The sequence below is a fragment of the Prunus persica genome, chromosome G7, assembly GCF_000346465.2.
Source record: "Prunus persica cultivar Lovell chromosome G7, Prunus_persica_NCBIv2, whole genome shotgun sequence".
Taxonomy (NCBI): Eukaryota; Viridiplantae; Streptophyta; class Magnoliopsida; order Rosales; family Rosaceae; genus Prunus; species Prunus persica.
This window is the reverse complement of record NC_034015.1, coordinates 20,294,616-20,319,386: the sequence shown is the minus strand read 5'-3', so window position 1 is coordinate 20,319,386 and position 24,771 is coordinate 20,294,616. Positions and strand designations below refer to the sequence as shown.

General features: G+C 38.5%; 4 protein-coding genes across 5 annotated transcripts; 2 read left to right on the top strand and 2 right to left on the bottom strand.

The window, feature by feature from the left end:
- Nucleotides 73-5,480, top strand: LOC18771256 (subtilisin-like protease SBT6.1). 2 transcript variants are annotated; one of them, XM_007203927.2, is made up of 10 exons: nt 73-825; nt 1,289-1,417; nt 1,579-1,731; nt 1,938-2,054; nt 2,213-2,397; nt 2,621-2,884; nt 3,005-4,076; nt 4,338-4,835; nt 4,966-5,026; nt 5,120-5,480. In XM_007203927.2, the coding sequence occupies exons 1-10, from the start codon at nt 253-255 to the stop codon at nt 5,209-5,211; spliced, it is 3,144 nt and encodes a 1,047-aa protein (XP_007203989.1). In that variant the 5' UTR covers nt 73-252; the 3' UTR covers nt 5,212-5,480. The 2 variants fall into 2 exon arrangements, with proteins under 2 accessions (XP_007203989.1, XP_020424171.1); XM_020568582.1 differs by lacking the exon at nt 73-825 and having other exon boundaries at nt 1,299-1,417; nt 1,928-2,054.
- Nucleotides 6,045-10,736, bottom strand: LOC18771393 (proline-rich receptor-like protein kinase PERK1). The gene is made up of 8 exons (XM_007204174.2): nt 9,746-10,736; nt 8,453-9,007; nt 8,093-8,179; nt 7,906-7,976; nt 7,554-7,630; nt 6,978-7,125; nt 6,683-6,844; nt 6,045-6,561 (listed from the first exon to the last, which is right to left on the bottom strand). The coding sequence occupies exons 1-8, from the start codon at nt 10,311-10,313 to the stop codon at nt 6,244-6,246; spliced, it is 1,986 nt and encodes a 661-aa protein (XP_007204236.1). The 5' UTR covers nt 10,314-10,736; the 3' UTR covers nt 6,045-6,243.
- Nucleotides 14,792-18,939, bottom strand: LOC18769109 (probable chlorophyll(ide) b reductase NYC1, chloroplastic). The gene is made up of 10 exons (XM_007204316.2): nt 18,403-18,939; nt 17,861-17,939; nt 17,634-17,769; nt 17,202-17,276; nt 16,888-17,080; nt 16,644-16,712; nt 16,325-16,464; nt 16,057-16,179; nt 15,632-15,824; nt 14,792-15,444 (listed from the first exon to the last, which is right to left on the bottom strand). Exons 1-10 carry the CDS (start codon nt 18,754-18,756, stop codon nt 15,259-15,261), a joined length of 1,548 nt encoding a protein of 515 aa, XP_007204378.1. The 5' UTR covers nt 18,757-18,939; the 3' UTR covers nt 14,792-15,258.
- Nucleotides 20,829-24,160, top strand: LOC18769370 (protein CbbX). Its single transcript, XM_007201961.2, has 7 exons — nt 20,829-21,135; nt 21,958-22,068; nt 22,156-22,254; nt 22,394-22,504; nt 22,596-22,899; nt 23,037-23,176; nt 23,274-24,160. Exons 1-7 carry the CDS (start codon nt 20,998-21,000, stop codon nt 23,808-23,810), a joined length of 1,440 nt encoding a protein of 479 aa, XP_007202023.1. The 5' UTR covers nt 20,829-20,997; the 3' UTR covers nt 23,811-24,160.

Below are 24,771 nucleotides of genomic sequence, written 5' to 3'. Positions count from 1 at the left end.
TTTTAAAACATTTATTTATTTATTTACTATTTTATAAAATTAAAATCTGATAAATTTGAGCGAAAAAAAAGACAAGTTGTTTTTTTTATTTTTTATAGAGAAGAAAAGACAAGTCAGCCAAAAAAGAAAGACAAGTTAAACTGAAAGATTAAACAGTGATTCTCCGGACCGACCCGCATTTTCTCCGATGCGAGAGCTTTCCCGCCAAATCAATGAAGCGTCAACGCCAATCTTCTTAGCTCCGTCGTCGCCATGACCACTTCTCCTCGTACCTCCACTCCATCGCTCTCCCTCGTCTTCATCTTCATCTCCATCTTTGTCTCGATCTCCATCTCTCTCCTCCATTTCAAGACCCAAATTTCCCCAACCCTAGACCTAAACCGTGGTACCCTAAATTCCTCGCATCCTCAAACCAACCGCCAAAACTACGTTGTTCGATTTGCCGAATACAAAAGGGCGGAAGAGCACCGTGAGTATTTGAAATTGAGTGTTCGATCCGATGGATGGGATTGGATCGAGAGGAACAACCCGGCCAAGAAGTACCCTACAGATTTTGGATTGGTTTGGATTGAAGACTCGGCGAAAGAAATAGTAGTTTCGGAATTTGGGAAGTTGGGGCTGGTGAAGGATGTCAATGCGGATATGAGGTATGGGAGGGGTTTGCTTGCAGAGGAAAAAAGAGACAAAGTTGGGGCTTTTGTCGATGGAAAGAAGCGGCCGGGGAAAATTTTAACGGCGATGTCCTTTAGCGAAGCCGGCGGCGATACACATTTTACGGCCACAAGTAATTATTCGATTAGGTGGAGAAGGCAGCTCATGGCTCAGGTGGGTTTTGGTGCATTTGTATGAAACCAAAAGAACTTCTTGCGCAATGCGTTTCTGTTTTTATGACCAGAAATTGTCTCTTGATTTCCATTTCAATTGAGGAACAGGAAGGAGATTGAAGTTGGGATTCGTATATTTTTCTATGGGTGTTTATCCTATTTTGTGGGAAAGGTTTATCTTGGCTAAGCTACAAGTCTTTCCTAATTGGGTTTAACTTGATAATGGCGGAACGTATTTCAGAATATATCACTTCACTATGTTTTTCTCAATAAATCCAAGATAACGTGGAGAAGCCCTTTTTTTTTTTTTTTTTTTTGTGTGTGTGTGTCTCAAAAACTGGCCATTTTGAAATTAAATTTGGAGAAAGTTCCAGCAGTGTTCCTTCTTTTTTTGGTTTGTTCTGATTCTTGAAAAATTCCTTAGTGTTTATTTTTAATTAACTCTCTTAATTTAATTCTTGCAGAAATCTCAAGTTACTTCATTATTTGGAGCGGATTTTCTCTGGGAAAAGGGGTATACTGGTACAAAAGTCAAAATGGCCATATTTGACACTGGCATTCGAGCTAATCACCCACATTTTCGTAATATTAAGGTACTGTTTTCTGGGAAAAGAGGCTCGAGTCTTTTCGCCTTGTGGATGTTTGTAGTCAGACTTAATCACTGTTATTTGCCTTATATTTTTCTGTTTGCTTATAAAAATAAAAGTAAAAATCACGGTGCTATGCTGGTTTTCAATTTTGAGCAATTATCCAGGAGCGCACAAACTGGACCAATGAAGATACATTAAACGACAATCTTGGACATGGGACATTTGTTGCTGGTGTTATTGCTGGTGTAGATGCAGAGTGTCTCGGTTTTGCTCCTGATACAGAGATCTATGCTTTTCGTGTGTTTACAGACGCACAGGTAATGACATCGGACATTGGAAGATTTATTGATATGGCATTATGACTAGAATGATATAGATTATCTTTTCAAAAGAAAGTCTTTGAAAGCAAGATTTAGAGAACTTTGTATTCAAGCCATGGTTTTAAATACTTAGCTTCATGGCGTTTCATTTGGTTTATCAAATTTAGCAAGATTATGAGAAGCCTGTGTTCAGCTTATTGCAGGTATCATACACATCATGGTTCCTTGATGCATTCAACTATGCCATTGCAACCAATATGGACGTGTTAAATCTAAGTATAGGTGGACCTGATTACTTGGACCTCCCATTTGTAGAGAAGGTAAGGGTCCTTGGTTAATTTTCTGTATTTCATAAAGAACCTTTTAGTGTGGTGGTTTATCAACTTCTAGGTTCTGCACTGAAACATGTGTGGGCATATATCATACATGTTGTGCTATTGAAGTGTGGAACTTAAATTTGTGCTGCATTTGCTCACAGGTTTGGGAAATAACTGCAAACAATATAATTATGGTTTCGGCAATTGGAAATGATGGACCACTTTATGGAACTCTAAACAATCCAGCAGACCAAAGTGATGTCATTGGTGTTGGCGGCATTGACTACAGTGATCACATTGCTTCTTTTTCTTCACGTGGCATGAGTACTTGGGAGATGCCTCATGGGTAATCTAATATATTTTCCTTCGTACCACTTATTGCAATTTTTATCTTCCTTTCCCATGGTTATGCCTTTTTTCAAGAGACTAATAGTGCTGTGTATTTTCTAGTGTTTGGTGCTCTGATCTTTACAAGGTTTTTAAAGTGATCTTAAGGCATTCAATCCTTTGTTGTTCCTTGGGCCGTACAAGCTATGTTAACGTTAACTTTATAAGTTTTCTCTGCACAGTTATGGTCGGGTGAAGCCGGATGTAGTCGCATATGGACGGGACATTATGGGATCTAGGATCAGTACTGGCTGTAAAAGCTTATCTGGCACTAGTGTGGCAAGTCCTGTGGTTGCTGGTATGGTATGCCTGCTTGTGAGTGTTATCCCTGAGAGCAGTAGGAAGGACACTTTAAATCCGGCAAGCATGAAACAAGCATTGGTTGAGGGTGCTGCGAAGCTTTCTGGTCCGAATATGTATGAGCAAGGTGCAGGCAGGGTCGATCTGTAAGTTCTCCTGATTTATAGGCCCTTTACTTTTTTTGTACGGATCTCATTTATGGTTATTCTTACTGTTTAGCATTTGTTTTACTGGTTTTCAGTTTTAAGTTTTGACTTTTTGGTCAGGTTAGAATCATATGAAATCCTTAAGAGTTACAAACCTCGTGCCAGCATCTTCCCAAGTACTCTCGATTATACAGATTGCCCTTACTCCTGGCCCTTCTGTCGTCAACCGCTTTATGCAGGTGCCATGCCTGTTATCTTTAATGCTACCATTCTAAATGGGATGGGTGTAATCGGCTACATTGAAAGTCCACCCACATGGCATCCTTTAGATGAAGTAGGGAATCTTCTAAGCATTCACTTTACTTATTCTGAAGTTATCTGGCCTTGGACTGGTTATTTAGCGCTTCACATGCAAATTAAGGAAGAAGGTGCACAATTTTCTGGAGAGATTGGAGGCAATGTTACTCTTAGGGTATACAGTCCTCCAGCTCAAGGAGAAAAGGATATTAGGATTAGTACTTGTGTGCTTCAGTTGAAATTGAAGGTTGTCCCTACTCCACCAAGATCAAAACGAGTTTTGTGGGATCAGTTTCACAATATTAAATACCCTCCAGGTTATATCCCCAGAGACTCTTTGGATGTTCGTAATGACATACTTGACTGGCATGGGGATCACCTGCATACAAATTTTCACATTATGTTCAACATGTTACGAGATGCTGGGTATTATGTGGAAACACTTGGTTCGCCTTTTACTTGCTTTGACGCTCTCCGGTATGGAACACTTCTTCTGGTAGATCTTGAAGAAGAGTACTTTCAAGAGGAGATTGATAAACTGCGGGATGATGTTCTTAATTCTGGACTGGGGTTAGCTGTGTTTTCCGAATGGTATAATGTGGACACGATGGTGAAGATGAGATTCTTTGATGACAACACACGAAGCTGGTGGACTCCAGTCACTGGAGGCGCAAATGTTCCAGCGTTGAATGACCTTTTGGCTCCGTTTGGGATTGCATTTGGAGATAAGATTCTAAATGGCGATTTTTCTATTAATGGTGAGCATAGTCGGTATGCATCTGGAACAGATATAGTGAGGTTTCCACGAGGTGGTTATGTGCACAAGTTCCCTTTCCTGGATAGCTCTGAGAGTGGGGCCACTCAGAATGTACTTCGGACTCCTGAGATGACCATGGTAAGCAGGAATGCTACTCATTCAACATTTTGTTTTCTTTTTTCATGTCTCAACTTGAATGAGTCTTCCTCTCTCTGTCTCTTTCACAGACACACACACACACACACACACAAAATTATGCAATATTCCTTGAACCAAAAGTTGATTTAACCACGTGCAGGACGTTTAGAATATCAGGCATGCAGTTATTTCCATTTTGATAATTAAACTCAATCATGATTCATACATGATTTTGATTATGGTGCCTATTGACAAATGCAGGCAGATTCTCCCATTCTTGGTCTTTTAGAGGTGGGTGAAGGTCGTGTTGTAGTGTATGGAGACTCTAACTGTTTGGACAGCAGTCATATGGTAACTAATTGTTATTGGCTCTTGAGGAAAATATTAGATTTTACCGGTGGAAACATCAAAGATCCTGTGCTTTTCTCAAACTCAGTTAAACAAAAATCACCTTTATATGTGGAAGACAACCAACTACCGTCCCGTAGAACGGATGTGAATTTCTCTACATATTCTGCTGTTGTGGGAAAGGACGTGATCTGTGGGAGTGACTCTTTATTTGAAATCTGGGGCACTAAAGGTTACAGTTCACAGATCAGGGGAACAAACAGAAGATTACCTGGTTATTCTGTAGTTGACTTGGATAGAGGTTTAAATTCTACAGTCGATACTTCCAATTTGAAGCATCCCAAATTGCTCGGGGAAAATAGAAGTGATTCTCTGGGGAACAGGTACTTCGGCCTGTTCTATGGGGACGAGGTAAGCCAACGAATGGTTCATGAAAGATTCATACTTCGATTAGAAAATGATTCTCTCTCATGCAATTCTCTTACTGCCATACTATAACATGGTAAATAATGCTGGGAGTTTCTTCTAAACCTTTTTGCAGCTTGATATGCCTGTGGTTGTTCCTAGTCATTGGCTTGTTCCTGCAATAATTGCTGTAACTGGTAAATGATCATTGACTTTTCCAATTTGTCCAAAGAAATGTTTACATGTTTTGAAATGCGTTTACTCTTTAAACTACTTTGCTGCTATTGTAGGTATTTTGTTAGTTTTGAGCTTTTGGAGAATTCGACAGAAACGACGGCGGCGAAGGAAAGGATCTGGCTCTGGCCGGTTTTCTAATCTATAGTTCCGGATGATTAGTAGCCCTATTTTTTTTTAATGAGGCCTTTGATCTCTTGTAGCATTGTTCTTATAATACTGTCACACCTACCAGAGGATTTCTTTGTAACATCACCTCACTAATTCAAGAGTCTTGTTGTCTGCACCACAGGAAACGATTTTGTATCTGTCAAGGTTTGATAGAAGAATTTTTGGATTTTATAGTCAATTTGTATTCGTGGTAATGATGAGTATCAGACAAGAATTTCGAAAACAAACGTAAAACATTCAAATTCATATTCTTTTCTTCATTTATACTTCCTTGGAAAACAAACGACGGCCAAAAATATTTAAAAGGAAAAAAAGGAAAAAAAAAAAAGTCAAATCAAATTTTTGTACATACAAATTAATAGTGTTCTTCATTCAAATTTCCGATGTACTTGATTAAAATTCGAGGATTTTTGTTATGAACAGAGTTGTATTTTGCCAAATTCGAACTAGCAGAGAGGTCCCCTATTCCCAGTCCCCACCAACTGATGAGGGTCATTAAAAAAAAAAGGGGGCATGTGCAAGACAGCACGAGCAGCCAAGGAGCATGGGCTGGTCGGCATTTTCTTCTTCTTCAACCAAAAAAAGATAAAGACTTTATTTGACTTTGTCAGAGATATACAGCCTTTTCTGTGTTGGACATGCGGGCCGCGACACCATTAGCCACTAGGGTTGGAAAAATTGGCTCTGTTTGCCTTTCATGATGAACAGAATTTGAGCAAACCTTTTAGAAAAGTAAATGGAACCAAAAACCATCATTCAAAAAACATGCACGCATGTTCATGTGGTGCTTAATATGTAAAAGAAGAAAGATTAAGCCACAAATAAAAGAATTGGATAAGATTATTTGTTTACTATTGTATAAGCGCTCCTAAGTACACTGTAAAACCGATAGTTCAAATGGATGAAAAAAAAAAATAGACATAATTGGTGATAAACACTTTGTTCTTGAAATCAATGTAAGAATATTGGGGGGGTAGCTTTTTACAGGAAAATTTGTGCATTGGCTGTGTCAAGAGGTTCCACTAAAACCTTTACTGTTCTTAATCCTTCCCATCTCCATTTCTCGGGTTGTTAGGCGGCTTTGGCCTTCACCGCTGCTTGAGCCAGACGGGTACAAGCCATACTCACTGGTGGGTGCACTATACTCGCTGCTACCACCATACTCCTGGCTTCCCAGTGCCATCTTCCTGAATTTTTTCATGTCCTCTTTGTACTGGCTTGTGTCATAGTCTGAGCTCCCATATGAACTATAGACATTGCTCTGCCCGGGCCTGATTCCTTCATTGAGATCAGACAAAGACACATCTCCCTCTAAAGCACGGACAACCTGCATGTATCAAGTAAAAATTGGTCAGAAGACACTTCAATAATTGCACATACAAAGGATATGAACTTGCATCAGCACACGAGGAATGTGAAAGCTTAAGCTCTTACTGAAGAAAATTTACCTGACTCATTCGAGGCCGACGCCGTGCAGAATGACGTACACAAGCTGCAGCACAAGCAACCATGCGAGCCATCTCATTGGGGTCAAAACTATTCTGCAGCTTAGGATCAACCAGTCCATCAAAGTTTCTTTCTTCTAGCGCTCGAGTTAACACAGGCCTTGCCTGCAATGCCACAACATGCTCTCTATAAGTACCAATGATACTCTAGCAACCCAAAACCCAAATGATAAAAGCCAAAAGGGGGAAATCTTGATCAAGAAAGCAGTGTTCACAGACAAAGCAAGTTATCACTCACCCAGTCTACTAAACTATCCTCCATGAAAGTTTGAGATGCATCAACAGGCCGGCGTCCAGTAATCAACTCCAAAAGCATAACCCCAAAGGAGAAAACATCTGACTTGTCTGTGAGTTTTCCACTTGAAGCATATTCTGGAGCCAGATACCTGAAGGTAGCGAGCAGGTAAGAACATGAATAATAAGTGTAGATATATACTAAGCAATGCAGATATATCACGATGGATCATTTAGACACGCTAAACTAGGATGAACATCTCGTCATCACACCAAACAACATTCACAACAATCTTGAGAACCTGAGACCTCTCAATCATAGCAAAGCAACAAGGATTGACAGCATGACCATACACATATGATTGCATACAGTTTGGGTGTTCAACACAATCATGCAATAAATATGTTCTATGAAAAACAATAACTAGAAAGAGAGAATCAGCTCAAGCATAGCAACAGACATTTTGGAAGAGATGGAAACAAAAAAAAATCCTAGTCCTATTTTGGGTCAATCTCAAACGAAAATCATAATGATATCAAATTCCACTGGCAATTTTAATATGAAAGAAATGGGTCTTACCCAAAAGTTCCCATCACTCGGGTGGAAACGTGAGTATTAACATCAGAGGACAGCTTGGCAAGTCCAAAATCCGCAACCTGTGACAAAGATGGTGAATCTCAATCTAAACACTCCTTGACATGATCACAACCAATAAACTTTAATATAATCACCTAGAACTGATCAAATTTGAGCGTAATATATCTCATTCAAAATAATTTAAGCACCAACTTTCCAAGGCTGAGTAATAGCCGGCCATATATCAAGAAGAACAAAACTCAGGCAGCCAACAACTTGCCATTCAGGAACTAACATTAATTTTAAGAATTGTAAATTTTGGAAAGCCATAAGAAAATCGATTGACAGTCCATACCTTCGCCTCAAACTTGAAATCCAAAAGTATATTAGCTGCTTTGATATCACGATGAATGATTTTAGGATGACCTGCATGCATGTACAGATTATTACAATCAAAAATCTGAAGTTATGATGTCAAATACTATTTAAAGTGATTCTTTTTCAAGTGCATTTCTGTGTGTGCACGGACACAGAGAGCTTACAATCCTCGTGAAGATATGCTAGTCCTTTTGCAGATCCTAAAGCAATTTTCAGTCTGGTGGGCCAATCCATGGTAGGTCGTCCTTTTCCTGCAATACGAACAGTCTATCAGATCCTTGTAACCAGAAGTATGAACCAACATTATAATGGTAAATATCACCTAATCATAACCTAAATTCTATAGACGCATACTTCACATTCGCAGATGGAAAATCATAACACTAATGATGAGAGTTCACCGTATAACAATCAAGCGACAGTCTATCAACTTGACTATTTAAATTCATTGTTTTACTTTTGATTAAAATAAAGGTGTTTATCATCATAAACTCAATCATGTGTGCGGGAAAAAAAAAACTTGCCATGTAAGTGGAACTCCATGGTATTATTTGGAACAAATTCATAAACAAGTAGTCTCTCCGATCCAGTCATGCAATACCCAACCAGTGAAACAAGATGTCTGTGATGTACACGGCTAATAATTTCAACTTCTGCCTGGAATTCACGTTCCCCTTGCCCACTTCCAGCTTTTAGCTGCTTGACTGCCACTTCCTTCCCATTCGGAAGGACTCCTTTGTGTACATATCCAAATCCACCTTGTCCAAGGAGATTGGAATCTGAGAAGCCTTCTGTTGCTAATGCTAGTTCCTCATATGTAAATGTGCTTTTAGAGAAACCCAAGGTATAGCCTGGTGGAGGCGGTGGGAGTGGAGTTTCACCCCCTGAATAATTGGAACCAGAACCTCCACTGCTGCTTGTGAAAGGTGGTGGTGGTGGTGGGGGAACACTCTGTGGTGAGTATGGCGGACGTGATGCTGGAGCTGGTGGAGGAGATGGCTTTGGCATCATTGTGACTACATGCTCTGCAGGAGGAAGATTTTGTTGCCACCGATGTGGTGGACCACCGTATGGGTCATCTGAAAAATACAACACTAGGAAATCAGTATTACCATCCATCTGGATAATCCACAGCAATGATATGTTTTCGTTCATGGGCAGTCAGACGCAAATTTTTAGGTGTACAAAGAAACTTCCTCAGAAAATGTCTTCTTTCGAACAAAACTGGAATAAAATAATAAGTCATAGAAACAAAAACAAAAAGGCAACCATAAAACTCCACGAGTCTTTTAATCCAAGTGAAATGTTAAAAAGAATCCAATGTCTCTTACGAGAGTGAAGTAGTGATTGATATTCAAAGATTTGAGAGTAAGATTCAGAATTCAAGTCGAGTATTTATAAGTTGGAAGTTTTCTACTTATGCATAACACGATACATAATGACCATGAAAAGGACACAAGGCATAACCCCTGAATATAGCATGCTTTACCAGATTCAACAGGGCTTCATGTTAATCCATATAATCACACAAGCAGAAGTCATCACCAATCGGGATAATTATAAACAAAAATCATTGCAATGCGAAACGATGGCAACATTTTGGGGGAAATGCGGAAAATTGAATTTATAAATTTATACCATGACCAGATCCATCGGGCTCCTCTAAACCCACAAAATCTAGCTAAAGACCATTTCTGCATACAGAGTGATCAAAATGGTCCAAATGAAACCGAATCTAAAACTTACCCCAAAACACAAACAAAAAAAAGGTACCAAAACCAGATCACAAAATCTCAAAAAACAAAGAAAGCTGATACCTTTAGGCCCAGGAGGCGGCGGGGGAGGTATATAATAGTTTTCGTCATCCCTTCTCCTCCTCTTCTTCTTCTTAGTGCAAAAAATGCAGAAGATAGTCAGCACTGCAAAGATCGCTACAGCCCCAATGGCAATCCCGATTATAACCCCCGAATCCAAGTTCGACGATGGCGGAGAAGGCGGAGAAACGGATTTTGGAGGCGGAGGACTCCGGGTCGAAGGCGTAGTGCCCGAACTAGTCGGCGGAGGAGGAGAGCGGGATGATGAACTCGAAGGCGGCGGCGGAGAGGCCGAAGAGGCCGGAGGAGGAGTGGTCGACGGCGTTGTGGGTGTGGTTGATGATGGTGGTGGAGGTGATGAGGGAGTGGCTGGTGGTGGTGCGCTCGGGGTCGATGGTGGTGGCGCGCTCGGGGTCGATGGTGGTGGCGCGCTCGGGGTCGACGGTGGTGGCGCGCTCGGGGTCGATGGCGGGGGTGGCGAAGACGGTGCCGGAGCTGCTGGTGGTGTGGTTGTGTTCGTCGCCGGCGGCGAAGAAGGGGCCGGAGTTGTCCCCGGAGGCGGGCTCGACATTGCTGCTATAAATCAGATGTATCGAAAGAAATGGGTAGCTGATAAACAGTCGTGTCTTGCTCCGCTGAATGAAAAGCTTTCTCCTCTTTCTCTCTCCAAACGAAGAGAGAGGGCAAGAGAGAGAAGGAGAGAGAGAATGTCTAGTAGTTAATGGAGGGAGAAAGTACGAGAGAGGGCAGACAAACACAGACAGATAGCGTTTGCTTTATTGGTTTCGGAATTAGGAAGGTATTTTTGTTGCTTTTTTTTTCCTCTCTCTTTCTGATTTTCTATTTCATTTCAAAACAAACAATTCTTCAGTCATCAGACTTCATCACATGGCGGTAGGAGAGAGGGAGAGATCATCATCCTCTGCTTCGCTGGAACTGTGCTGTGGGGAGAGCTCACCACTCACCAGCTTGCCTTTTGGCTGAGACCAAGTAGAGCCTCTGGAGGGAGGAGTCTTCTTTCTCTTTCCTCGTGTGGGGCCCGCGTGGGACCTACACGATTAGTCCGCGCGTTTCTCCGTCTTTTACTCACTCGGCTCGTGATTTATTATCTTTTGTTTGGTTGGTGAATTGGGGACGGCGTGCGTTTGTTTTTTTTTTTCAATCGTTCTTGCACGATATTCGTATATCATGGGTCCAAATTAATTAATTTACACAAATTTTTTATTATGTAAAAGTCCATTTTATATGTAACCGAAAAAAAATTAATATAATAAATATATTTTTGTTGAGGTTTTTTTAAATTTTACACTTGTTTCTGGTCTAGACATTAGACCAAGTATGAACACCTTCAATTACCCAGGAAAGAAAAACACATTGAATTATCCTTGATATTATCTCCTGTAAAATAATATATTTTAAAAATAGAGTATTATCACCTGTTGTGATCAAACTTTACCAATTTTTCTTTATGAATCAATCACGCCACATGCACGCTCATTCGCATTGAAAAATTGGTAGGCATTTACCAATTGGGAAGGGTGTCAATTCTAACAAATTTGGGGTTAGATTTTTTCATAACTAACCATGAATGTGCCAACAAAAATCTTGTAACGTACAAGAAATTGGAGGAGGGGATTTTACATAAATATTTATTGGTTGTTTGAGAATTTCGAACTTGTGTCCACATCATGAAATGAATAGAGGTGGAAGAACTCAACCAACTGAACTATACTCTACTCACAAACTTCGTAAATCAAGACAAATAAGCAAATTATGGAGCAAAAACAAAACAAATATTTTAATCTAGGAGGTTGCAAGAAACCAAGTAAAAAGTTCATAAGATTCCACACAAACAAATTATTGCATTTTTTAACCGAGAAAGAGGGTTTGGTAATAGTAGTTGATAATATTTTATCATGCTTTAGCAATAGTGGGATAGATTCTGTTCAATTTAAGCTTATATCCAGTCAGATTTCGTCGCTTGGATTGGCTCACTTGGTGTTTAACTGAGCCTAAACTTCCAGACAGAAAACCTAAATCCTGAAACTTCCAAGCAAGAAAGGAACAAAGAGAGAGCTATGAGACAAATTTGGGTTGATCTTTGCTGATGCCATACACTATACATAGGCCAAAATTGCTGCTTCCCTTGTCACAATTGCTAAGTGTTGCTTTCCAAAATTTTAAACCTAATTAGGTAAGGGAGTGACAGGTTAATTATGTCAGCAAAATAATATATATCTTAATTTTAAAAAAAAATCAATCTAGATATTATTTGATGATGAAAATGAAAAGTGTAGAATCTCATCAAACTTACATCATAATACTGTTTTTGTGTGATTTCGGTGATAGTTATAAAGTCATAATTAAGCACTTTTGCTGAAAATGCTTTTATTAGAAGCATGTTCAAATTATTATTAAAAATTATAGTGCTTTTTTAATTATATATAATTAAACACCCTCTTTTAGCCAGGAGTGTCCTCCATATATATAATTTAATTATGGCTCAAGCAAGGGAAGGCAATATGAAAGTGAGCTGTACAATTTACAAACAGATTAACCCTATTAATAACGCTACCCAGATAACTTAAAAGAAGGCAATAAATTATGATAAGTCAAGGGATTAGGTGATCCTAATTGTTCTGATTTGAAATTTTAAGCCTTGCATGGCTCTAGGCAGTAGCTGTTACTCTAAGTAAAAGACACACACCAGCTGGACACCAACAGCTAAACCATATACGACCAAGTTGATATGTTTCCTACACAAAAGAGTTATGCCACAACTCCAATTAATTATTTAATGCACTCTAAATCCTCTTCTAAATTGAGCAGTTGATGAATTCTAATTAACTATTCATCTCTCTATGCATTGTTTTTAAGTCATATGGAACAATTTGAACGGCCGAAGTAAGAAAAGCCAAGTGTAATAAGCAGCATGCATATGTAAAGTAAAACCACCCAAGAAGAGGAGGTTTGCCCCAGAAAAGAAAAACCCTAATATAAGCGAGAGAGAGAGAGAGAGAGAGAGTAATTGTCCATATCCATGCGTGGAGCGTAGCAGGAAATGGTCCAATATTCGTGTGCAGTTGAGGTAGCACAAAAATTGCAGGCATGCGGCGGAGGCGGCTTTTAGCCAAGTCAAATTCCAAAAAAAAATGAGCAGCACTTGGGGTCAATATTATTATCACATCTTGGTCTGCATTGCACTGGATTTGCCGGCGATTATTTCATGTTTAATTAAGTTTAGGATTATAGACAAACACACACCATGCCGTGGACATTCTTTGTCTAAACATTGGAAGCTTCCCTCTAAGTCTCTGAGTATGGTACTTTTCTAATACGTTGTTTTAAGTTCTCAATTCAAAGCCCTGGTCACAATTGTACCATATTGATGTGCTTTAGACAGAAAATGGAATCCTCAATCATTTTTACAGAGTTGGATCTTTTGTCGCACACACCTTGTGATTCGTCACAATGCATTGCCTTCGACTCTTATACATCTATAATAATTTTATTAATGGAGAGGTCATACAATATGCATTGATTGTGATAAAATTAAGTGTGAGGAAGCCGACAAGTTACTTATAAAATATAATGAAGGGTGTTTCGTTAGGGAACCATATGACACCGATAAAATGAATAATTTGGTACCAAAAGAAAATTAAGGGGGAAGAGAAGCAAACTGCCGGCAAATGCTTCAAGATAGGGTGATGAGCTGGTGGACGTGGAAGGCAGACATATATGTTCATTTTTCAAACATGTAAGGCAGCAGTATAGTCAAGACCAGGGACATTTTACCTGACAATGTCATATTTTAAATTTTTTTTTTTTAAAAAAAAACAGAAAAAGAAAAAGTAAATTTAGGTTTTACCCATAAAAAAACTTTCACTTTTGGAAAAAGCTAAAGCTTTTTCAAAAAAGACGGAATAACCTCTCAACTTTCAAACCAAAGACATGCAAATGTAAAGGATTTCTTAGGAAATCAAAAAATAAATAAGGGCAATTTTGTCCATTTTTGCTTCTTTTAAAAATTTTCTCTCTCCTTTGGGCTTTTCCAAAGTCTCCCAAAAGAAAAAGCTGAAATTATATAAATAAAAGGAACAAAAACAATAATAAAAATGATTAACCAAGTGGGGCTGGAATTTGAATGGGAGAGGAGGTGCAATTGTCGTGGCCTCTCACATGGCGATGGTATTATTGTATTGTAATTGATAGCCTCTCTCCTAATTAGTGCCATGACATTCGCTTTTTTATATTTTGACTAAAGTGAGAGAAAGGCAAAATATTCTGCTTTCTCAATATCCAGCTATCTGTTTTATTATATTAAATAATAAATATAATAAACTCGTCCTGCTAATCACCAGGGCTTACTAAATTTCCTACTACAATTCCTTCACATTTGGCATTAGGGTTTTAATTTATTCTTTTTCTTAGTGTGTTATTTTATGTATTTTTGTCAAATAAGGAAATGATTATGAACATGGCTTGTTGCCTTCAACTGTTTGTTAATATGAAGACGGCGTGATTCAATCATTGATTAGGTGTGTGTGTGAACACTCAATCTATTGTTGTATTTATATGACTCCAATGACAAAACAATCTCTTTCCCCTTGCTCTCTCTAAGAATAACGCTAGAAGGATCGCATTTTCCGCTACGAAACAAAGACGACACAAGTCATTGGTTCATTATTCATAGTCGGAAAAAACTATAATGGTAGTGTTGTATTTTTAAGTTTTTCGAGGCTTATATGGTATTCGGTTCATTTGAAAAGTCAAATGATTTTTTTTTTTCTTCTTCTAGAGTTTGAGTATTGTAGGGTTTTTCTTCTATATTTTGCACCCTATTTATCGGCTTAGATGTGCAGAGCCTTATAATATTTTCAATTTCAATTTCGATACTTGATCTTGGGCTTTGGCTCCAATCTCTAGCAAGATTGCCTCTAAAATCTTTTTAACATAGAGTAGACGTTGATCTTGGGATTAAGCTTGACATACTGAATTGTAAACCCCATCTGATTGAACAAAATCCATACTAGCTACAACTCTCAAGAGTGTTAACTTTTCAACTCAAAGCTGATTTTCTGGTTGAGTTTTGACCATATACACCGAAATCCATAGGAAATAACACAGAGAGAGAGAGAGAGAGAGAGAGAGAGAGAGAGAGAGAGAGAGATGCATCATAGCGATTTAAGCTGCTACTCTTAGCATGTACAACTTGGAATCAAATATTATCATGAACTACTTAAAGTCTTTACATGGTTTTGCATAGAAAGCACACACGATCTGGATTTGTAAACGATGTGTAATAGTCAAATAGGCTTATGATGATCTACAAAGAATATGTAAAGTTTAGTGTTCGACCGATGCAGGGTAAAAAAATGGTACCCCGCCATTCCATCGGTAACTTTCTGTTGCCTAGGTTGTTGTCCCAAGCACGGCAGCTGGTCCTTCACAAATAGCATCTGCCTGAAAGTTGCTGCTTGTGCTAGCAGTTTCAATTTGAAGTATGAGGGGAATCTTTAAGTACCAGGAAAGTTGCTGCTTGTGCTAGAAAGAATTATGAATGCACAAACAACAGAGAGTGAGAAGACAGACACCCAAGTGTTCTCTGTGTACATCTCCATTGCATCCGTAAAGTAAAAACGCGTGCGGTTTTCAGCCCAGTTCCGAAGTCGGTCTGCTTCTGCTGCATATAATGCCTTGCCCTGCAAAGTATACCAGAATCAGTTTTTGCTTGTTTCCAACTTGTAAATTAAGAACCATATCCAAATGTAAGTATCTGGGTACGATTTTCCTGCTGCTACCATATTCAACAGAAGAACTCTATTTGTCACATTGCATGGACGGTAACATATAGCATATCTTACACTTCAACAAAAGTCAAAAAATTACCTGGTCATCAAACCATCGACCACGTCGAAGCCATGCAGTTACTAAAGCAAGTAAAATCCTAGGTGGTGTCAAGTAATTGATGGCCTTCCCCGATCCCTTTACAACCCGCATCCGCGGAACTAAAGTTCTAGCTACTGTTTCAGGAAGCTCGCATATGAAATTAAACATTTGTTTATTTTTCAAAGAAGAGCCACTGCAAACAAGCCATAAACAATTCATCAGATCCTAGCATGAACAAACAACATTTACACAGTAAGCAGTATGATCTGCGGGGGAAAACTCATTTAATGATGAGCCAGTGCTTGGACATTTTCTATATTTGAGCTCATGAGGGTGAAGATTCTCGTTTAACAACAGGCCTAGTGAATTGATATAAGTGAAACAAGAGAAGAAATGGACCACAGAGAACAAGTCATTCAGTGTACCTGAGAAGCAGATCTGTAAGAACCATGCCTGGAGATGCTGTGTGCACTCCTACTTTAGACCGCTTGCACTCCTTTAAAAGTGATGATTGAAGCTGTCTAAGACCACACTTCGTCGACCCATAGCTAAAGGTAAAGGTGATAAAATAGCATAAGTATCAATGTACAATTATCATCTATCAGAAATCACAATTTCAAAAAGATGCGTGACAATTCAGTCTCTTCCCACAAAAGAAAAAGCTATTCTCCATTAACAAGGCTAGGCACTCACACAGCTGTCAAAGGGGTACTTGACCCCCCAGAGCCTGCCCCGTCCATATTAAATATGTGCCCACCCTTAGGCTGATTTATCATTACACGCATGGCTTCTCGAGTGCAGAGTATAGACCCAACCAGGTTTGTCGAGACAATCTAGAAGGTACGAGCAAAGTTAGTTGAACAAGTTTGAAATGATTATATATTACAATGTAATGTTTCAGGGGCATTGTAGGGCAGCTGCATTTGCATTTTGGGGGGTTGGGGAGATGATAAAGCCACTCGGATGCTACATCTAACACTAACAACAATAAGAGCCATTTATTTACAAATACCTGTTTAATGTCTTCGTCAGTAAACTGAAGCAAGGGTCTAAATCCTTTATTTGCGCCAGCATTGTTTATCTGTCAAGGGGCTTACAAATTAGATGGTAAAAGATTTGAAGCTGCTAAAATATATGGATAATCAGAGTACAGCACATGAAGTCCAAGGCTGGAAAATAAATTTAAAAAATATCTAAACACACTACCACCAAATGCAAAGTGATAAAACATCCACTAGAGAGCTTCAAACGCTTACCCAAATGTCAATATAACCGAGTTCACTGACAGCAAAATTTGCCAGTTTCTGCACATCGCCAGGTTCACAAACATCACATGCTATGCCAACCACTTTTGCATGTGCCAGGTGCTTAGAGGAGGCACCAGCACTGATCATACCTTCCCGTAGGTTTTCCTCAAGCTCTCTGACAGTTGCTTGTACAGACTCGGGGCTGCGTTGACAAGATTCAGTAATTGGTTGAGGTGTCAGTAGTAGTATTTATAACACCATAACCATGGTACATAGATGTTGATAAGTCTATACACCAACAGATATCATAATCCAAATACCACCTTCGAGAAGCGACAACCACACGATCTCCAGAAAGAAGAAATTCACGAGCAAGTGCTTTTCCAAGTCCCCTTGTACTGTACCAGGCAATCAAACAAACAACAACAACATGAAAATCTCATATGAATTGGGGTTTTCTTAAGGAAAATTCATCCGGATATTGTATGAAAATCAAGTACGTAAATGGGAAAAGAAGAATAAAAGCATGCCTTCTTTCTTTTTATTATTTATTCTTAATGACCAAAAACCAATCATATATGATATATCTGCCCTATGCCTTGGTTTCCCTTCCGCAGTAACCATATTGCAATTATAAGAGATGATTCTTCGTGATAACATGGAATTACAAAGCCTCCACCTGTACCACCCCTCCTTACACTACAATTATAGGGCATCCGTTTTGGAACTAGGCAGAGAGAAGAGAGAGTATCTACCTTCCACTAATTACAACATTTCTTGGACCAGCTCGACAGTGTTCCTCTAAAACCATGTTAGCTCCTATCATCGTTCCAATAATAATTCCTCCGAGCCAGCTATACCAAACTAGCTCACTCAACTGACTGTCTCCACCTTCACAAAACTTCCCAACAATTAGAGGTCTGCATATGAAATATTGCTTTAGGACAGATAAAAAAACTAAATAAGTAACATGCTTTCCAACCTGACAACTGAAACCCAATTGCTAGTATAACCCCAGTGCTCATCATGGTCACAATATATCTTCCAATTTGTACGGCAGCCTGATTGTTTTAGAGAGAAGCAGGGTTAGATACTCAGAAGCATCTCAAAGGCCCTAAGAACAAGATAAACCATAAGAGTCCTATCATTAGGTAGCTGATTGTTTTGTTTTGTGTTCTTGTTTTCTCTAAATTTTTAGTGACAAAATCTTGAGGCTTAACTTCATTTTATTTATTTTTATGCCGTTTATAAGAAATGAATAACCAAAACCCAATTAACAGAAGAACCATTTAGAAAAATCATTTCCATTTGTCTCGGACCCCAATCACTGAAAGCTTCAAGATTCAAAATCTCAATCAACTATCTTTCCTTGGATTTTCTCAGCAACCAAACTGGTAAGTTATTCACTGTAGCAACAAAAGAAAACAAACACGTACTCAAACTAACCAAATCACAATGATTGAGCACAAACAAACGTTAATCAAATCGAAGAATGAAAAATAAAAACCAGTAAACAACACTCACCGAGGAACAGACCTCCTCCAACTTGGCCACAGCTTTCCTGTATTCATCAGAATTTCTGGAACGCAAACCAAAACCTCCCAAAACAGTAGAACTCAATGATTTCCAAATTCCACTTCCCTTCAAATTCCCACGCTTTCCCGCACTTTCGGCCACTTTCTCTTCCACCACGTCCCGTCCATCCTCACCCCTAAACGACCTGCACTGCTTCAAGCAAAACCCATTACGCCCAGTGGGCAGTACCGAACCGGAGCGCCGAAAACCCGACCCGATGATGACCGTTGGGCCGGTTCTGTGGTAGTCTTTGAAGTTGAAGGACTCCAAACTCTGTGGGCATACGTGAAGCCTTGCAACCATGGCCGTTGGAGATAATACAGTGACTGAAAGTTCATCAAAGTGAGGCTCCAATCTTTTGTGAGGTTGTGTTCCAACTACTCTTGTACATAATCATTTCTTTCAATTTGAAAAGATTATAAGTTAAATATAAAAAAATATCTAAAGCCGTTTGGTTTTTTTGTTTTTTTTTGGCTGAGAGGAAATATCTAGTTATATTCGCGGGAGATTTAGGAGGAGCATTGGGGATGCAGCCAAGGAGGTTCGTGATGACCACACGTTGAAGCAACCTCATCTGCTAGTGATCAGGTGACACGTGTCGTCGTGGGTCTGTGTCATCGTGTCGCTTTTGGGTTGGTCAGGTTGGGAAGCTAAAACCATCGAGAGGAGTCTTGTACTCATTAAACATTGATTGAGTATTGTAATTGGCAAGTGCCAGCCGTTGGATTACGCCACGAAATTGGGCCCATAATGTCCGGCCCATTTCGATACTGTCGGTGGCCTGGGGCAACCTCTTTGTACAATGGGCATGGTTCGAGCTTTTTTCTACTTTGACTTAGGCCCAACCTCGGCCCAAGCCCGACCCAAATTAGAAAATTAGTAAAAAAGTGGACGACAGCTTGTGCTCTCACATTATTGTCTTTATTTTATTGTAAAACATTGTTGTCTTACGTTATTGTTAGTGCTCAATGATTATGATAATGAAATGAGTAATCATGAATGCATTATTCTAATTTAAAAAATTAACCAAATACAAATCACGTTCATCGCATTTTCTTTGCTGGCACCATCCATGCAAAACCATTGTTGGACTTGGGTTACCAAATTCTTACCTTCTTTATTATTAGTATTTTGGCAAAATTATAGTAATGGTCCCTGAATTAAAACCAAACTTTATTTTTCGTCTTTTATATTGTTAAATTGTTACGGTGATGTTTCAATTAGATCTCATGTTGCATCATTGGTCTTTCCGTCAACTTAGTTAAATTTTCTGTCAAAATTAAGGACAAATTGGAAAATTCATCTCTCTCTCTCCTCCCCTCCTGTGCACTCTCCCTCTTACTCTGACGATTTCTTCTTCCCCCATTTTCCATGACTACCACCTGCAAGCTCCAACCCTCAAACTATCCCACAACCACTCTCTACCATAGCCGCAACCCTAGCAGCACCCACGAACCCAGAACCTCAACCCCCAGAGGAATCGGGCTAGAGAGAGATATATATATTTGATTTATTTTTTAAAAAATTTTGTGCAAAAATGCATTTTTGCCCAAAGACTTGTCAATGCCATATCATTATTTTTAACGGAAAAGTTGACTGAGATGACGAAAATGAAGATTTCTGAAAGTGGAAGCATAATTAAAGTACCACTATAATAATTTAACAATATGAATGACGAAAAATAAAGTTTTGTCTTATTACAAGGACCATTGCTATAATTTTGCCTTGAGATCGAGGAGGAGATTTATACAAATATTTATTGGGTTGTTAGAGGTTTCGAACTTCTGCTGGTGTGAGTGAAATTAAGCTATACCCCATTTGCCTTACCTTCTTTTTCTTTATTTACTAGAAATTTGAGTTTTTATTTTATTTTATTTTATTGATTTTAAAATCTTTTTCTTATGAGATTGTTTTATGAATCATACAAGTGATAGTGTGGGTAAGGGAATCGAACAGACCTTTGAGTGATGAGTGAATGTCATTCAATACTTGCGTTACAAATCTTTTTTAGGGATAATTTATATGAAATTTTTAAAAAACAAAAACACGAACACTTATGTAAACAAATTAAATTAGAATAATTAAAAGACCATTTTTCATCAGAGAAAAACTTGCAACGGAAATAACACGTGTGTCATAGCGTTATTAGTAGGTGATAGCAAAACAATACTATCTCGTTTCATGCAAGTGTTTCTCTTTTTCCTCGCTGGGCAATATTTGTAACGAGATCTAAGGTTTTTATTTTATTTTATTTATTGAAATAATAAGGTGTCCACCCCTTCCTTATGAAGGTCATAAGATGTTAGTATAAAATGAATAAAGTCTTGAGGGTTGAGGAAAATAAAGGAAAAATGGAGCTGCTAAAAGTGTAAATAGCCAAAAATAATAATTGCAAAAAATACATAGACGCGCATACTCGGACACCTCCAAAGTCTCTCCCTCTAAAATCTCTCTCCTTGTCTTTCTCAATTCATTTTCAACCATCTTTCTTTTGTCTGAAAGAGGAGAGCTAGCAAAAACCCAAGTACACAGAGGGAGGGAGGTATGCAGAGGTATCCAGATCAACGGTCAAGATCTGCCAAGCCCGTCACCATTCATGGCTACGCTCAGTCTGGGGACCTTCTTGGGTTTCAGAAGCTGCTCCGGGAAAACCCATCTCTTCTAAACGAAAGAAATGCCATCGTAAGATCTCTTTCTCTTGTGTGTGTAAATACACGAAATGGGATTTTCAAGAATTCAACTTCGTATTGAAAGTTGACATTTTGCAAATTTGGGTGCATTTTGTTTGATGGATTTTATGTCATTCTCATCATTAGGAATGTTTGCCAAGTGGGTTATGAAAATTTTGTGAATTTCACTCGTTGGATCATGTTTCTTAACCACCCTAATGTAGGATTTGGGCGCTTCAATCTTCTTATATTTGTATGTGGCTGTTGTTACAATTTGTTGGGGAACTTGGGACTTCCGTTGTATAAAGGAAGGGAAACACTAACCTTTTTTTCCGTAAATGTATTTGGTAGAGTCTGTCAAATGCAATGTAGTGGAATATGGTGAATTAAGTACCATATGATGTTTTGGTGTAATGAAGAGAAGGAATTGGGCTGGATCTAGTGTGTTCACCGTTGGACGATGGATAAGGGGGTTTCTTTTCATGGTTGTCGCTAGTGGTGGGAACGAGCTTCTTCTCCACTAATTGAAGTCAATTGTACTTTCAGTTATGGATTGTCTGTGTGGCTAAATTGAAGATGAGATCCCATGCTTTATGTAGTTTTTCAAAGGCATATACTTCTTTGGTCAGTTCATAAACCTTTTCAACCAGAGAAAGCTTAGTTAAAAAAGGCGTAAAGAAAGATAGGATTAGCAGGTTTTATTTGAAGTTCCTGTTAGTAAAGCTATAAAGAACAGAAGGGCATTTCTTTTATTATTTGCTCTTTATTATATGCTTCAATGTAACATTCAGGTTAGGTTATTTTATCAGCTAATCATTTGTTTCCCTAAATGCAGATGGCACAAACTCCACTTCATGTTTCTGCTGGTTACAATAAGGCTGAGATAGTTAAATTTCTTCTTGATTGGCAAGGGCCAGATAAGGTTGAGTTGGAAGCCAGGAACATGGTAGGTAAAATGTTTTCTTTCTGGACCAGAATTTTGTCTTACACAAATTGTTTTGAAATTCAATTTAAAACATGTTGAGCTTTGCAGTATGGAGAAACACCATTGCACATGGCAGCTAAGAATGGATGCAATGATGCTGCACGGTTGCTTCTTGTTCACGGTGCTTTTGTTGAAGCCAAAGCAAATGTGAGTTGCCTTTCAACTGATCATACGGTTTCTTTTAAGTTTTAGATTTCTAACTATTATGTCAATGTGTTATTCTTTTTATTTTTATTTTTAATTTATTTTTATTTTTATTTTTATTTTTCTTCTTCTGTCCATGCAGAATGGAATGACACCATTACACCTTGCTGTGTGGTACTCACTTCGAGCAGAAGAGTTCTCAACTGTCAAAACATTACTTGAGTACAATGCTGATTGCAGTGCCAAGGACGATGTATAGTTCATTGCATTTACTTGCAACATTCAATTTACTCAAATATAGCGCCTAAGTAAATGCTAATGATACTGTCTTTGAATTGTTGTAGGAGGGTATGACTCCCCTAAATCACCTTTCAAAAGGCCGTGAAAATGGAAAGCTGCAGGCACTATTACTGTCTCACTTTGAAGAGCAGAGGAGAAGAAGAGCAATTGAAGCATGCAGCGAAACTAAAGCTAAGATGGATGAACTTGAAAATGAATTATCAAATATTGTTGGTTTGCATGAGCTCAAGGTACAACTACAGAAATGGGCAAAGGGGATGCTTTTGGATGAGAGGCGTAAGGCCCTTGGGCTGAAAGTTGGCACAAGGAGACCCCCTCATATGGCGTTTCTTGGCAATCCTGGAACAGGTAAGCATTGCCTACAGTGGTTTCAATCTAGATGATTGGATCACGACAATGTTTCTGCCTTTTCTTTTCTTTTTTACTTTTTTAGGTTACATCCTCGTATTATCATCATTATATAATATAGTTAATGTTATCAACAGGTAAGACAATGGTAGCTCGAATTCTTGGAAGATTACTCCATATGGTGGGAATTCTACCTACTGACAAAGTAACAGAAGTACAGCGAACTGATTTGGTTGGGGAATTTGTTGGTCATACTGGACCAAAAACTAGGAGGAAGGTAAAACGTTGATATTTTTGAAATTATTTATGTTCAATTTTGTAAGGATTGATGCGAATACTCTACTGTGACACACTAATTATAAAGTTATGCACAGATTAAAGACGCAGAGGGAGGAATTCTTTTTGTAGATGAAGCTTATCGACTAATACCTATGCAGAAGGCAGACGATAAAGACTATGGTTTGGAAGCATTGGAAGAGATCATGTCTGTCATGGATAGTGGAAAAATTGTAGTCATATTTGCGGGATATAGCGAACCAATGAAACGAGTAATTGCTTCCAATGAAGGTTTCTGCCGGCGTGTGACCAAGTTTTTCAATTTTAGCGACTTCAGTTCTGAAGACCTAGCAAAGATTCTCCATATCAAGATGAACAATCAAACAGAGGAAAGCTTGTTGTATGGGTTTCAGTTACATTCTTCTTGCAGTGTAGAAGCGGTTGCAGAACTGATTCGACGAGAGACAACAGAAAAGCAGTGTAAGGAGATGAATGGAGGTTTAGTGGATACGATGTTAGTTAATGCTAGAGAAAGTTTGGACCTTAGGCTCAATTTTGACTGTATAGACACAGATGAACTTAGAACAATCACCCTAGAGGATTTACAAGCAGGCCTTCGGATTTTGTCACAATGAGACAGATTTGGAATAAAGTAAAAACAAGAAGAAGAAACGGTGATAAGATCATAACCATGCAGAGAAATTTTTTGCAGGTCTCCCACATATTGATTTGGAATATTTGTTTCTCCAGCTCTCTCTTGATTTCTACATGTGGTCATGAGGTTCGGCTGCTCTTTACTGCTGGAGATTGTAGTGGTATTGAGTATTTGCAGAAATTATTTTATTCGTTGGGATTTGATTACTTCCTGGCAGGTTTTGGTGTAATTGGCATTTTTTATATGTTAGTAGAAAACCATAGTTCAAAAGCTTTCAATGTCTCGTTTAGTTTTTCTAATGAATTAACAGATATCTTTAGATGGTGTTTACTAATCAGGAATTGGAATTCTCATTAGGAATTGAATTTCACTTTAGGAGCTTCACATCAAGGAATTGAAAAGTAAGTGGGGCTCACATAAAATTAGGAATTGAATTCAATTCTTGGATGAGATGTGGTATTCTAATTCTTGAAGAATTAATCCATTAGGAATTCATCTTTTTTACCCATAATATCCTCACACAATTTTCAAAATTCCAAAATTGCCATCTATTTTAAGCTAACAACAAGAACATTTTAGTAATTAGTACCACTCATACTCCAATTCCATATGGTTTAGTAAATAACTTCAATAGGAATTCAGAATTTAACTACTCTCAATTCATATAGTTTAGTAAACAAATTCAATAAGAATTCGGAATCTAATTCTCTTCAATCAAACTCCGCCTCAATTCAATTCATCTTAATCCAAGTACGGATTAATAAACTTCCCTTCTTTTTTCTTTTGTTTTGTTTTTCATCTTGTAAATTATATTAGATGACATATTTTTCTGAAACTCCTCCAAAAAATCACTCCAGCAGTTTAGCCATCCACAATTAACTCTGTGAACAGTTGCTAGCCAAGTATGAGTATTCGGGGGAGGAAAATTAATTTTTTGCCAA